General features: G+C 44.4%; 1 protein-coding gene across 1 annotated transcript in view; it reads left to right on the top strand.

Moving 5' to 3' along the window:
- The window catches only part of COL20A1 (collagen type XX alpha 1 chain), a 147,952-nt gene that overhangs the window by 123,974 nt on the left and 9,055 nt on the right, over positions 1-14,923 (top strand). Inside the window, exons 34-37 of the mRNA XM_081867488.1 lie at positions 627-698; positions 2,086-2,121; positions 9,030-9,096; positions 12,340-12,528. Of these exons, the coding sequence (XP_081723614.1) occupies positions 627-698; positions 2,086-2,121; positions 9,030-9,096; positions 12,340-12,528 (364 nt within the window). The remainder of the gene's footprint in view (positions 1-626; positions 699-2,085; positions 2,122-9,029; positions 9,097-12,339; positions 12,529-14,923) is intronic.

Below are 14,923 nucleotides of genomic sequence, written 5' to 3'. Positions count from 1 at the left end.
TGAGCGGGAATTTGAACCCTGGTCTCCCAGGTTCTCGACTGATACTCTTAGCTACACCACACTGACGCAGGACATCTTTATTTTGCCCATCTGCAATTGCCCAGCAGAGTGATTTCCCTACCCATTTTGTCCTCACAACAACCCTGTGAGGCAGCTTAGACTGTGAAGAAAGAATGGGAAGAGAGGGAGAGAAGAGGAAAAAGTCAGAAGGAGGCAAGACAGGGCAAGAAGACAGGAAAGAAGGCAGGGGATTGGAAGGATAAAGTAACAGAGTGTGTGAGAGAGAAGTAGGAAGAGAGAGCGCCAAGATTCTGTCTGCATAATAAAGCCATTAAAAACAGAAGGGAGAAAATAACACCGTTCTGGGACTTGCAGTTCTCACCTACTATTGTGCCCATAAATTGTGACATTAATAGGAAACGAAGTGAGCATGAGCCATGCACAGTACAGCCTTCACATTTTGTTCCCCCGACTGGGTGGGGCGCCGACTTCAACCTGAAGGTCGTAATTCCCACCCTGGGCCTTTTGCAAGTTCGTTTTTGCTGGTCTCCCTCGAGCCTCAAGTCGCAATAATTTTACGTTATCTGACATCTTCAGTCATTGTGGCTCTCCCTGGCTCTCTGCAGGGTTTCCAAGGCGTAGCAGGTGCTCGAGGCAGCAGTGGGGAGAAGGGCCCCCCAGGAGAAGTTGGCCCAACGGTAAGTCTTCCTCATTTCCCCCCCCCCCACAAGTGCACACCATCCCAGGAGTATGTCCCTTCCTCCCTCCCTCCCTCCCTCCCTCCCTCCCTCCCTTCCGTCCTTCCGTCCTTCCGTCCTTCCGTCCTTTCTTCCATTTTCTTTCTTCCATTTTCTTTCTTTCTTTCTTTCTTTCTTTCTTTCTTTCTTTCTTTCTTTCTTTCTTTCTTTCTTTCTCTGGCATTCCATGCCCAGGACAACAAACATTTTGCTGCCTGCCCCCAGCCATTGGAACAGGGCAGTCTGAATAACCTAACAAATAAATAACCAGCATCTGCAAAACTGGATCTGTCGTTTTCCACAAAATGCTGTTTTCCCAAATTGTTATTTCACGGCCTCGCTGCCCTTGGAAATCTGTAATTGGCTTAATTGTGCACCATTCTTCACTTATAGGCACATATTTAATTGTGCATCATTCCTCACTTGCAAGCGCAGACGTCTGCCTTATTGTTTCAAAAAGTTTTGAGATGCGTTCCGCGAGAAAAGGACTCGGTGCAGTGCGCCAAACTGTAAAACCAGTACAAATCCAATAAAATACAAAGCACACAGAGGCATCAATTCAAGGGCAGAGTAAGTAGCATTATGCTTTAACAGAAGACCAATTCAGTACCTTGAGTACCATCCCTTCATTGCTTAACCCGACAAGGTGTTACAGAAAGGTCATCACTTTTTTGGGGCAGATGCAAATATTTATGACATTTTTATCTCACCTTCCTTCCATCCTAGAACCCAAATTGGCATTCTGAACATTTCATAGAATCATAGAGTTGGAAGAGACCACAAGGGCCATCGAGTCCAACCCCCTGCCAAGCAGGAAACACCATCAGAGCACTCCTGACATATGGTTGTCAAGCCTCTGCTTAAAGACCTCCAAAGAAGGAGACTCCACCACACTCCTTGGCAGCAAATTCCAATGTCGAACAGCTCTTACTGTCAGGAAGTTCTTCCTAATGCTTAGGTGGAATCTTCTTTCTTGTAGTTTGGATCCATTGCTCCGTGTCCGCTTCTCTGGAGCATTTCAAGGTGGTCTTCCATCCAGCTATGGGCCAGACCAGATTTTCCTTAGTAACCAGTATCCTGCAAAGTATCACCTACCCAGATTATGCTATGCAAGGGGATGAGTTATGCTTTTGGCCAAGCATTCCTGCTGTGGAAGGTCTTTGTCCACTCTCTGCAGGAACCAAGCCATAAAGGAGACTTATTAAATGTATAATATCCTTGCAGGTTTTGCTGGAGAATGACAAGACTAGGCTGCTGTAACTGTCAGTTCTCAGAATGGCCTTTTCATTTACTGCCTCCAAAGAGAAGATAGATTTCTAACTGCCTTTTGCTTTGTTTTCTCCTGCAGGGGCTGCCTGGTCCAAAAGGAGAGAGGGGAGAGAAGGTGAGTCTCTTTGGCTTCTATTTTCTTTGGAACCCATCCTTGGGTGGCCAACAGTTGGCTCGATGGACCAGTGACCTGACTCGTTGCAAAGCATCTTCCCATGTCTCTCTGCTAAACTGGTACTTGAGCCTGCACTACAGTATCAGCAGCGATGGCACCAGAGTGTGCAATTGTCTAGCTGAGAAATGTTATTTTCCCAGGATGCCAGAATCCCTGCTGTGCTATCCTAAATGGGCATGGCGGAGTGTTGCATCTGACAAACCCCTTTCCCTTTGATGGCTATGTGTCATTGTTTTGTTTTAAAAGTCCTTTGAAATGAACGGGAGAGAAATTATGCTGGGGTGGGAAATGAGTCAGATGATAATAATAATAATAATAATAATAATAATAATAATAATAATAATAATAATAATTTATTATTTATACCCCGCCCATCTTGCTGGATTTCCCCAGCCACTCTGGGCAGCTTCCAACACAATATTAAAATACAGTAATGTATCAAACATTAAAAGCTTCCCTAAACAGGGCTGCCTTCAGATGTCGTCTAAAAGTCTGGTAGTTGTTGTTCTCTTTGACATCTGGTGGGAGGGCGTTCCACAGGGCAGGTGCCACTACCGAGATCCTTGGGACTCTCAAGGATCCAATAGATCCAAAACCACCTTTGACCCCCACCTCCTCCTCCTCACCCCCTCAGAACAACCCATTTCAAGTTCCGGTGTTGGTGCTAGACCTTTTCTTTATTTAGTTAATGTTCTATCTGATCTCTTGCCCATAAGGTCCTAGGCTCAACAATAGAACATACAGTTGAAACCACTACAATTATACAAAAAGTGAAACCATTCCGATAGTATGAATTCAGAAGAAGTCTCATGAAACAAAAGATACCTTAGCAGTTTAAGGCCAGGGTAAAAATATAGCCGATAGATTTTCCCTGGATATGTTGTGAACCCCCACTTTGCATGGTGGATTCCCCTTTCCCCAGTGGCAGAGCTGTTTTCCAGTAGTGTGGAGGGACCCTCTTCTCCAACCCATTCCCCCCCCCCAAATAAATTGCAGATTAATATTTCTTTGCCCATTCTCAAAAAAAACCCCCAACTTTCTTCCAGGGCTAATACAGGCATCCTGTTGGCTAGTTTTCTTCACAAGAGTTAGGGGCAAGTTTTGACATTGCCAAAGGTGGATCTGGGACAAGATCTTGGATTTACAAAACTATGTCAGACTTGAGGAAATGGCTTCTGTTTCATGGGTTGTCATAGAGGTTTGCTGAGGCTGGGTACCACTATATTGGAAAGAGGACAATGGGCAGGTATCCACCTCTGATACAGATGGACCAATGCTCTGGACTGATATAATGGCCACTTTCTGTTTTCCTTCTTCGCTGCTTTAATTTCCCCTTCCTGAAGTGGCTTGACCTAAAAGCAAAAAACAAAACACACTAGGATGCAGCTCTGCACATTACTGTAGTGTGTAACATGTAGTTAGCCCCTTAGGGAAGCCCACCCTTATTGAAACATTCTGGGGAAATCAAACTAAACCATTTCTGACCTGACTGGGAGGAGAGGGGGTTGCGGGCAGAACCCTCCTCCCACTCACGCGGGGGCGGGACCTTGCCCCCGCGTGAAGAGGGAATCCCCGGGCGTGCCTTCCAACCCACCCGCCAATCGGCGGGCCGGGGAGGTGTGGCCTAGCCCATCTAAGGCCAGGCACGCCCGGGGACCGCCCTCTCTCACCTTTCCCAGCCGAGCGGTTTTCCCATCCCACCCACCCTTTAGGTTTAGGTAGCTATGGCCTTGCTATGGACTTCGGTTGGTCGCTGCAAGGGGCCTGGTATGAATTTTTTCCAATTTGGCACACTTCGAGCCTTTTGGTTTTTTCACCTACCTCGTAGCAAACGTCACAACTTCTGCGGTATTGGCGGTTAGGCATTGGCAGGGGTCAATTGTTATGCAAATGAATGGGGGGGAAGGAAGCGCCATCACCTTCCCCAATGGAAAGGGTAGTCCGGTAGAGGACTCCGGGGGGCGTTGCCTTGTCCGAAGCCTAGGGAGGTAAGGGCCTCCGGCACGCCCCCGAGCGGTGACACCCGTGGGATCCTAGTTGGCGTACTTCAACAGGACTCCCACGGCTTGTGGACAACCCTTCCCGGTTTCCATGCCGGGTAGTCGATAGGAGCCAATGCCTAAGGCCAATACCTTCCAATTCTGTAATCAATAAAGTTGTGGCCTTTTTATGCCCATTAACCTTACATAATGTGTCCAGTGTCTTCATTTCTCTTGGGGGAGGGGACTTGCCACGCAACTAGGAATAATGATTAGCAAACCACATGGGATCTATTCCAGTTTTCCCAACTGAACTAAGGTGCGCTAAAACTTCCTGTGAGGTTTGTTTGTTCTTTTTTAAAAAACGGGCTGGTTTATGGGTTTTAAGCTTTTGCTAGATTCCCTCTGCAGCTATCACCAGGACCCAGGTGCATGACTTTCTATCATTTCCCTCTGCCATCTGACTTTTCAATTTTATTTTATTTTTAAACCCACTCTATTGCGCTCTTGCTAGGCTTTCCTCTCTGATTTTTTTTCCTTCAAAAATGTGGTAGCATTTTTCACTTTTATTTCCTGGGCACCCTGCCCAGTTCTTGCTTAATTTTGGGTAAAGACTGCACATTGATCCAGACAGTGTCATCAAAAATCTCACTGTTTGATGCAGGGCTCAATTTTCATTTCGTTATGAGCTTTTATGGATAATGGCAGTGACTATTTTCAAGTTGTTTTCTGCATTTTGATTGCTTTATTACCTGTCGCAAGGAAGATATATCTATATCCAAAGATATATATGCGTATGGGTAGATAAATAGATAGATAAATAAATGGAGAGGTGCCGTTTCAAAGAGAGTTTGGTTATTCAATCACAAAGGAATGGCCGGGCTTCTTTAAATATTCAGAAATGAATGCATTTTAATAGTGTCCATATTAATTTTCAGCATCAGAACTCTCTGCTTGACAGTCTCTTCAGGATCTGTGCGTGGATGTGATTGTGTTTAGATTTACTGTTTCTTTGCAGAGCAGTTTAATAATACAGAATTATTACAGCAGTTTGGGAAGGCTACTTACAGCTGTAAGTGGAAGGCTTTGTTGATGTTGTAAAATTAATATGTGCCAGAGCACAAAGAAAGAAAAAGAAATGGTGATTCCAATGTTTCAGGAGGTTGGACTAGATTACCCTGAGGATTGTCTCCAATTTTCCAATTCTTTGATTTCATTGTTAATTGCTAACGTCCGGCCTGCAATGACAAACCTAAAAAACAGAGACATCACGTTGCCGACAAAGGTCCATATAGTTAAAGCTATGGTTTTCCCAGTACAGTGGAACCTTGGGTTAAGTACTTAATTCGTTCCGGAGGTCTGTTCTTAACCTGAAACTGTTCTTAACCTGAAGCAACACTTTAGCTAATGGGGCCTCCTGCTGCCGCCACGCCACCAGAACACAATTTCTGTTCTCATCCTGAAACAAAGTTCTTAACCTGAAACACGATTTCTGGGTTAGCAGAGTGTGTAACCTGAAGCATATGTAACCTGAAGCGTATGTAATCCAAGGTACCACTGTAGTGATGTATGGAAGTGAGAGCTGGACCATAAAGAAGACTGATCGCCGAAGAATTGATGCTTTTGAATTATGGTGCTGGAGGAGACTCTTGAGAGTCCCATGGACAGCAAGAAGATCAAACCTACCCATTCTGAAGGAAATCAGCCCTGAGCGCTCACTGGAAGGACAGTTCCTGAAGCTGAGGCTCCAAGACTTTGGCCACCTCATGAGAAGAGAAGACTCCCTGGAAAAGACCCTGATGTTAGGAAAGATGGAGGGCACAAGGAGAAGGGGATGACAGAGGACGAGATGGTTGGACAGTGTTCTCGAAGCTACCAGCATGAGTTTGACCAAACTGCCGGAGGCAGTGGAAGACAGGAGTGCCTGGTGTGCTCTGGTCTATGGGGTCACGAAAAGTCAGACACGACTAAATGACTAAACAACAGCAACAATGTCCGGCCTGCCTACTCTGACTCTCATCCACTATTTTATTTATTTATTACATTTTATCCCACCTTTCTTGCATTGAGATTCCTGCAGTGCCGGGGGTTGGACTAGATGACCTTTGAGGTTCCTTCGAACTCTATAATTCTATAGTTACTCCAAGGGGCTCAAGGTGCCATTCATCCTTCTCCTCCTCCCCCATTTTGTCTCACAACCAGCCTGCGAGGTAGGCTAGTTTGAGAGCAAGTGACTGGCCCAGAGCCACCCAGTCCAGCTTCATGGCCAAGTGGGGATTTGAACCCAAGTCTCCCAGCTCCTATTCCAGCACTCTAACCGCTACACCACACTGCCTCTAATCTCCCGATTACGTCTGGGAACAGGTGGGAGTCATCGCACAAATGCTGCTCATGCCGAATTCTACTTTGTGGCAACCTGGTTGACAGGGGGAAGAGGATGGGTGTCTGGAGTTTGTCCCATTACTCAATTGACTGCGGAAGCTGACTTGTTCAGTAGCTAGGAGTGCAAATAGGAGAGCATGTGGATTTCTGGGACGGGGGCCCATTTCCTCTATGCAAACCTCCTCTTCCAATGCTTTTTGGTGGAAAAAAGGCTAATGGTGGAATCCATACAGCAAAAAGCAACAGGAAGCTAACCCATTGCTGTCTACCAGTGCCGGATTTATGTGCAGTGGTACCTTGGTTCTCAAATGCCTCAGTACTCAAACAACTTGGAACCCAAACACTGCAAACCTGGAAGTAAGTGTTCTGGTTTGAGAACGTTTTTCAGACGCTGAACATGCTCTGTTTTGAGTGCCACACTTCCGTTTTGAGTGTTGTGCTGAGGTCTATCTGTTTTTGCTATTTATTTTGCTGTTTTGGTTTTTGTGACTGTGTGGAACCCAGTTCAGCTACCGATGGACTGATTGTGTGACAGCAGTACATTGTTTATTTCTTTCATTTTATGGATTAATGGTCTAGTAAGAGAGTAAAATTAATGTTAAATTGCTGTTTTAGGGGTTGTTTTTAAAAGTCTGGGACAGATTAATCCATTTTGCATTGCTTTCTATGGGAAAGCGCACCTTGGTTTTGGAATGCTTTGGTTTTGAAACGGACTGCCGGAACAGATTAAGTTTGAGAACCAAGGTACCACTGTATAAGCTAAACAAGCTATAGCTCAGGGCCCTACTCTTTGAGGGGGGGGGCAAAAAAAATTAAAGGGAAAACCCCCCTGCATATATGTTAAGTTTCAGTAAAGATCTTTGAAAAAAAATTAAACAAACCAAACAATTTTAAAGTAAAAAAATCACTGTATGTTCTAGTATACCAAGTAAAGTAATGTGTTATGTTTAAACTCTAAGGGGGGGGGGGGAAAGGGGGGGAACCCTGGATGTACATTTCCAAAATATAAGATAAAAAACCTACATACAGCAACAGTGTTTTGTGTTGTGTATGGACCCATTAGCTCCATAAATTACCATAAAGCATATATTCAACACAAAAAACAGCAAGAATTGTTGTTGACAAAGGACAGCTGGACATATAAAGGGCCCCATTACATTCAGTAGCTTAAAAGGTAAAGGTAAAGGTAAAGGGACCCCTCACCATTAGGTCCAGTCGTGACTGACGCTGCGGTTGCACACTCATCTCGCTTTATAGGCCGAGGGAGCCAGCGTTTTTCCACAGACAGCTTCCAGGTCATGTTGCCAGCATGACTAAGCCACTTCTGGCAAACCAGAGCAGCACATGGAAACGCCGTTTACCTTCCCGCCAGAGCGGTACCTATTTATCTACTTGCACTTTGACGTGCTTTCGAACTGCTAGGTTGGCAGGAGCAGAATCAATGGGAGCTCACCCCATCGCGGGGATTCAAACTGCCGACCTTCTGATCAGCAAGTCCTAGGCTCGGTGGTTTAACCCACAGCGCCACTCACGTCCCCCTTCAGTAGCTTACGGCCTCATCAAACCTAAATCCAACCCTGCTGTCTACAATGTCCAGCAGCAACACTCCAGGGTTTCAGATAGGGAATCTTGCACCGCCGAGATGGCAGCAATTGGACTTGGGGCCTTCTACATGCAAAGCAGATGTTCTACTGGTAAGCTTCAGCCTTTGTGCTCACAAAAGGCCTTTTGGTAGAATCGTAGAGTTGGAGCTATGGTTTTCCCAGTAGTGATGCATGGAAGTGAGAGCTGGACCATAAAGAAGGCTGATCGCCGAAGAATTGATGCTTTTGAATTATGGTGCTGGAGGAGACTCTTGAGAGTCCCATGGACTGCAAGAAGATCAACCCTATCCATTCTGAAGGAAGTCAGCCCTGAGTGTTCACTGGAAGGACAGATTGTGAAGCTGAGACTCCAATACTTTGGCCACCTCATGAGAAGAGAAGACTCCCTGGAAAAGACCCTGGTGTTGGGAAAGATGGAGGGCACAAGGAGAAGGGGACAACAGAGGCCGAGATGGTTGGACAGTGTTCTGGAAGCTACCAGCATGAGTTTGACCAAATTGCGGGAGGCAGTGGAAGACAGGAGTGCCTGACATGCTCTGGTCCATGGGGTCACGAAGAGTCGGACACGACTAAACGACTACACAACAACAAGAGTTGGAAGGGACCCAAGGATCATTTAGTCCAACGCCCTGCAATGCAGGATCTGATGTAGGCATCTGCAAGCGGAATGGAAGGGGAGGGTTTTTTCTGCTTACAGCCACTGCCAGCGTTGACTGAAATAAAGCAATAAACAGGGTGGTGATAAGGTAGCGAACTTCAGTGTTTTGTTTTGCATGGCATTCTCCAAGGAACCAGAGATGTTCAAAACCTGACTGACTGTTTTTACTCTTCTCATATGCTGGCATTGATCTCCCCATCCGTTTTCTTCCTTCCTCCCCCTTAGGGTGAAGCCCAGTCTTTAGCCACAATCTATCATCTGGTTAATCAGGCTTGTGAGCGCCTAATTCAGTGTAAGTACATCTCTGCCCAACAACCTGAACAACTAACCGGCTTCCCGTTTCTACGTCTCTCTCCTCTGAACAATTTATCTCCTGCCGCTATGCTATGCTGTGCTGCCTGACCCAAAGTTCGCTTGCGGTGCCAAAATCCACCCCTTAATTCAGATTATAAGGAGTTCCATTGCTTAATCTGTGCATAAGGGTGGAAGGGATTCAATTCCGCTTGCATTTAAAAATGCATCTACTTAATTTGCACTTCCGGAAACAAACAGGCACGTGCAAACTGACACCTAGCCTTTGTTCAAAATTTTCACTTTTCTGGATTTTGCAATGTAGCTATCCAACCAAAACAATTATTCAAAAAAGGCCACATACGTTAATGAACATAAGATACAAGAATGCACTGTATTGGGGGAAATTGCTTGGCAAAAAATATATATGTCAGGCAAAATTGCCTGCAAGAGAAGGGGTATATTAGGAGACATTTGCACCAAAATGCTGGTGCAATTTCATGAGGACTTTTTAAATATATATTTTTAACTGCAAACTGATATGGAAATCAGTTTGAAAAAATGGGAAAGTAGAAGAAACAAGAAAGGACAGATGTGCCCATCCCTATCTCTGAATAATTCAGCTACACAGCAGAGCTGTGATAATACTCTGACCCTGGCCACTGCTCTGTTTTGAAGTAATCTGATCAAATTCTGGATTAACACATTACGTGATTACGTTTTTGTAGCACATTACCACCTCTAGATAAATAGTTACAGCTTGAGGTATGTGGGAGCAGAGCATTCCTCAAATGCGTAAAAAGTGATGCACAGTTTCCCATGTGTAGCTAGTGACACATTGGATGTGTGCACATTTCACGACAGGTCCCTGTGTAGAAAAAAAAGAGAGAGAATAAAATGCCTATCCCTTTAAAAATGCAATGTACCTGTGTTGATGACCCTGTAATTTATTAGTCATATTTCAAGCATCCTCCATGCACACAGATTCGAAATACCGTACTTTTCCGTGTATAAGACTACATCCGTGTATAAGACTACCGTGTATAAGCAGAGGCTTGACAGCCATATGTCAGGAGTGCTCTGATGGTGTTTCCTGCTTGGCAGGGGGTTGGACTCGATGGCCCTTGTGGTCTCTTCCAACTCTATGATTCTATCATGCTAAAAAGTGGGGGCCGTGTTATATATTGGTAGTGCATAGGGTGGACGTTTGATTGGTTGCTGCTGAGGTAATCCCCCCTGGAAAAAATCTCAACTGTAGGGGACGTCTTATACATGGGGGCGCCTTATACATGGATAAGTACGGTACCCCGCCCCATATCTGATGGTCCTTTTACAAGAACGAAGTTGGAACTATTTCTCAGATCTTACCTTCCAGTTCCTGAGTTGTGCCAGTGGAGCAGCTCTCTCTTTCTCTCTCCACATGTTGGGCATGTCATGTCCCAAGCGCCAAAACTCTACCCTTAGAGCATGCCCAAACCCACATAGTCACACCCAACAGAGCAGAGCTTTCCAAACTTTCCATGTTGGTGACACACATTTCAGACATGCATCATTTCATGACACGGCAATTCAGTTTTACTAGGAAACCGGAGGTTAAACTAACCCCTTTCCAGCCCCAGGAGGAGTGTGGAGAGCGTTTGCGCGACACACCTACACATTGCAGCCGACACACTGACATATCACAACACACAGTTTGGAAAGCTCTGTAACAGAGGATCCAACTTCTCCATCAATAGCCTCCCCTGATCCTGCAGGATTAAAATATGGGAATTGTCATTGGTCATCTGCTAGACATCATGGCTGACCTTTGTCCCATGCAAGCAAGCCTGAGATTCCTTCTTAAGATTGTGAAGCTTAGCTTACTGTGACTGTGTATGCACCATACATTGAAAGCACATGGCTTTCCCCAAAGAACCTTGGGGGATGTAGTGTATCTTTTACAGAGCTACAGTTCCCAGGATTCTGTGAGAGAAGTCAGGTGCTTTCAATGTGCTTTAAATGCAAGGTGTGCATGCAGCCCTTGAAAGTAAGCTGTTTTGTTTCTTTTCTATGCTGTATATCAGCTCCCCCATCCCCAATCTCTATTAGGCTTCTTAATTTAGAACCGGGTTTCCATGTATGCTCCTGATAATTCAATGATATTTTCCCTGCATGCCAGACCTCACTTATTCTTTATTTATTTACGTACAGTGGTACCTCTGGTTGTGAATGGGATCCATTCTGGAGGCCTGTTCGCAACATGAAAAGCCCGCAACCTGAAGTGCCATATCTGCGCAGGTGCGCAGTGCGATTTGGTGCTTGTGCGCATGCGCGAAGCACGATTTAATGCTTCTGTGCATGCACGAGCGGCGAAACCTGGAAGTAACCCTTTCTGGTACTTCCAGGTCGCTGCGGACCGCAACCTGAAAAAACGTAACATGAGGTATGACTGTATTAAATTTGTATAACACCCTTCATCTGAAGATTTATAAAAATATTTATGTCACAAAATCATAAACTTATATTTAAACAGTTACATTAGACATTTAAAAATTAAAAACCATGCACTAAAAATGTGTAGCCACACTACATGCCAGACTACAGTGTTCACATAATGCCCAGCAAGTGGACAATCTGTGTGCATAATTCACACAGGACATTTCATGGGACGTAGCATCTGTGATAATATATGAGCTGTACAGATCAGCAAGAGTACAGTGGTGCCCCACAAGACGAACGCCTCGCAAGACGGAAAACCCGCTAGACGAAAGGGTTTTCTGTTTTGGAGGCGCTTCGCAAAACGAATTTCCCTATGGGCTTGCTTCGCAAGACGAAATGTCTTGCGAGTTCCTGCGGGTTTCCCCCCCCCTTTCCCCCCTTTTCCTAAGCCGCTAAGCCGCTAAGCCGCTTATCAGCTGATCCACTGATAAGCCGCTTAACAGCTGATCCGCTAAAAGCCACTAAACCGCTAATAGCGCTAATCCGCTAAGCTGTCAATGGGCTTGCTTTGCAAGACGAAAAAAAACCGCTATACGAAGAGCCTCACGGAACGGATTAATTTCGTCTTGCGAGGCACCACTGTATACCCTTTCACAAAAACACAGGTACATGTGTGCAGGGAGATGTGTCGATAATTGCACCGTGTGAATGTGTGTCCAGGAAAAACCCTGACAAATGCAAGAAGCAGGGTGCATCCTGGGAAATAATGGAGATGGTAAATCAGAGACTCCACTTTCCCCCCTCTCCTTTCCCTTTACTTCTTCAGCTCACGTGTTGAAGTTTGACTCATTCGTCCATGAACATTCACAGAAGCCAGTTCCCATTTGGGAAGATAAGCTGAAGCCTGGAGAACGTGGTCCGCCTGGTCTTCCTGGGCCTCCTGGCATGAAAGGAGAGAGAGGAGAAGCTGGGATGCCTGGACAGCCCGGCAGAGATGGATATCCAGGAGAAAGAGGTATCGAAAGAAGTCCTGAACAACCCTCTTGTAACTTGGTGGTGTCCATATGTTGTTGGACTACAACTCCCATCATCCCTGGCCATAGGCTGGAGCTGGTGGGAGTACAGTGGTACCTCTGGTGACGTACTTAATTCGTTCCAGAGGTCCGTTCTTAACCTGAAACTGTTCTTAACCTGAAGCACCACTTTAGCTAATGGGGCCTCCCGCTGCTGCTGCACAATTTCTGTTCTCACCCTGAAGCAAAGTTCTTAACCCAAGGTACTATTTCTGGGTTAGTGGAGTCTGTAACCTGAAGCGTCTGCAACCTGAAGGGTCTGTAACCCGAGGTCCCACTGTAATAGTGCAGTTATAATGTCTGGAAGGCACCAGTTGGGGAAAAGCTGACTTATACCACAGTTTCTGCATGCCTTCATACGTGATCTCTTGAAGGGCACAGCACTCCTTCCTTCCTCTCAATGCACAGCTGTGCAGTTGCACACCACAATTCAGCAGAAATGTCTCCCAGAGTCTTCTTTCCAGGCTCTGAGAAGCAAACCTCACTGGGCTCATAGTGCTTGCCTCAAAAAGGGAAGGGAACAGTATAACCTTGAAATTCTTCTCCGTCTCGGATTTTAACAGGAGCCGGTGAAGAATTCCCTTCCAGCCCTGCTGCCATCTGTCCAGCTCCCAGGCCCCTTCCCTTGCCACTTAATGGCAGCAACAATAACAATGATCCATTGGTGTGTGTTTTTTTAAAAAAATAATATTTATTAAGAGTTTAAAGATTACAAAAAGAAAGAAAAAGAATTAAACAAATCAATATAATACAATACAAAAACAAAAACACCACGTAGAACATTGAATTAACAAAACAAAACAAGAACAATTAAAAACACTTCCAATATTTTCAAACTTAGCTTTCATTCACTTGTTTCATTGACTTCCTCACACCTCCCTTTTTGTATTCCACTTCAATTAACTGTTTCAGCAATTCCTTTCCATCTTCATCTATTTTCTGTCCTGTAATTAATCTTAACATATTCTAACCTTGTTTTTTTTCCTTTTAATACATTAACAGTCTATCTGTACCTAGTTCCTTATAACATTTCTGCCAAAGCCATATAACTTCATTCCACCATTTTTCTAAAGCTCATTAATTTTACAATATTTCTGTAAATAATCTTTAAATTTTTTCCAATCTTCTTCCATTGATTCTTCTCCCTGGTCTCGGATTCTGCCAGTCATTTCCGCCAATTCCATATAGTCCATCAGCTTCATCTGCCATTCTTCCCGGGTGGGTAAATCTTGTGTCTTCCAATACTTCGCGATGAGTATTCTTGCTGCTGTTGTTGCGTACATAAAGAAAGTTCTGTCCTTCTTTAGCACCAATTGGCCGACCATGCCCAGGAAAAAGGCCTCTGGTTTCTTCAGGAAGGTATATTTAAATACCTTTTTCATTTCATTATAAATCATCTCCCAGAATGTCTTAATCCTTGGGCATGTCCACCAAAGGGGAAAGAATGTACCTTCAGTCTCATTACATTTCCAGCATTTATTTTTGGGCAAATAGTAGATTTTTGCAAGCTTGACTGGTGTCATGTACCACCTATAAATCATTTTCATTAAATTCTTTCTTAGGGCATTACATGCCATAAATTTCATACCTGTGGTTCATAACTGTTCCCAGTCAGCCATCATAATGTTATGTCCAACATCTTGTGCCCATTTAATCATAGCAGATTTCACCGTTTCATCCTGAGTGTTCCATTTCAACAGCAAGTTATACATTCTTGACAAATTCTTAATTTTGGGATCTCGCAATTCTGTTTCCAATTTTGATTTTTCCACCTGGAAGCCAACTTTTTTGTCCAAATTATATGCCTCCATTATTTGGTAATAATGGAGCCAATCTCGCACTTTGTTTTTTAATTTTTCAAAGTTCTGCAGTTTTACTCTGTCTCCATCTTGTTCCAAAATTTCCCAATATTTCGGCCATTTGGCCTCCATATTGAGTTTTTTCTGTGCCTTCGCTTCCATTGGTGACAACCATCTTGGGGTTTTATTTTCTAACAAATCCTTATATCTTATCCAAACATTAAACAGTGCTTTTTCTAACAATATGGTTTTTAAATGCTTTATGTGCTTTTACCTTATCATACCACAAATATGCATGCCAACCAAATACATTGTTAAAACCTTCTAAATCCAACACATCAGTGTTTTCAAGAAGCAGCCATTCTTTCAGCCAGCAAAAAGCAGCTGATTCATAGTAAAGTTTAAGGTCTGGCAGGGCAAATCCACCTCTTTCTTTAGCATCAGTTAATATCTTAAATTTTATTCGAGGCAGGGCATGCCAGACAAATCTAGAAATATCTCCATTGGTTGTAAGTCATTGACGAGAGGGAAAAGAGGG

The sequence above is a fragment of the Podarcis erhardii genome, assembly GCF_964252035.2.
Source record: "Podarcis erhardii genome assembly, chromosome: 6".
In the NCBI taxonomy this organism is placed as follows: domain Eukaryota; kingdom Metazoa; phylum Chordata; class Lepidosauria; order Squamata; family Lacertidae; genus Podarcis; species Podarcis erhardii.
Note: the sequence above shows the minus strand (reverse complement) of the source record. Positions and strands in the feature narration are given on the sequence as shown.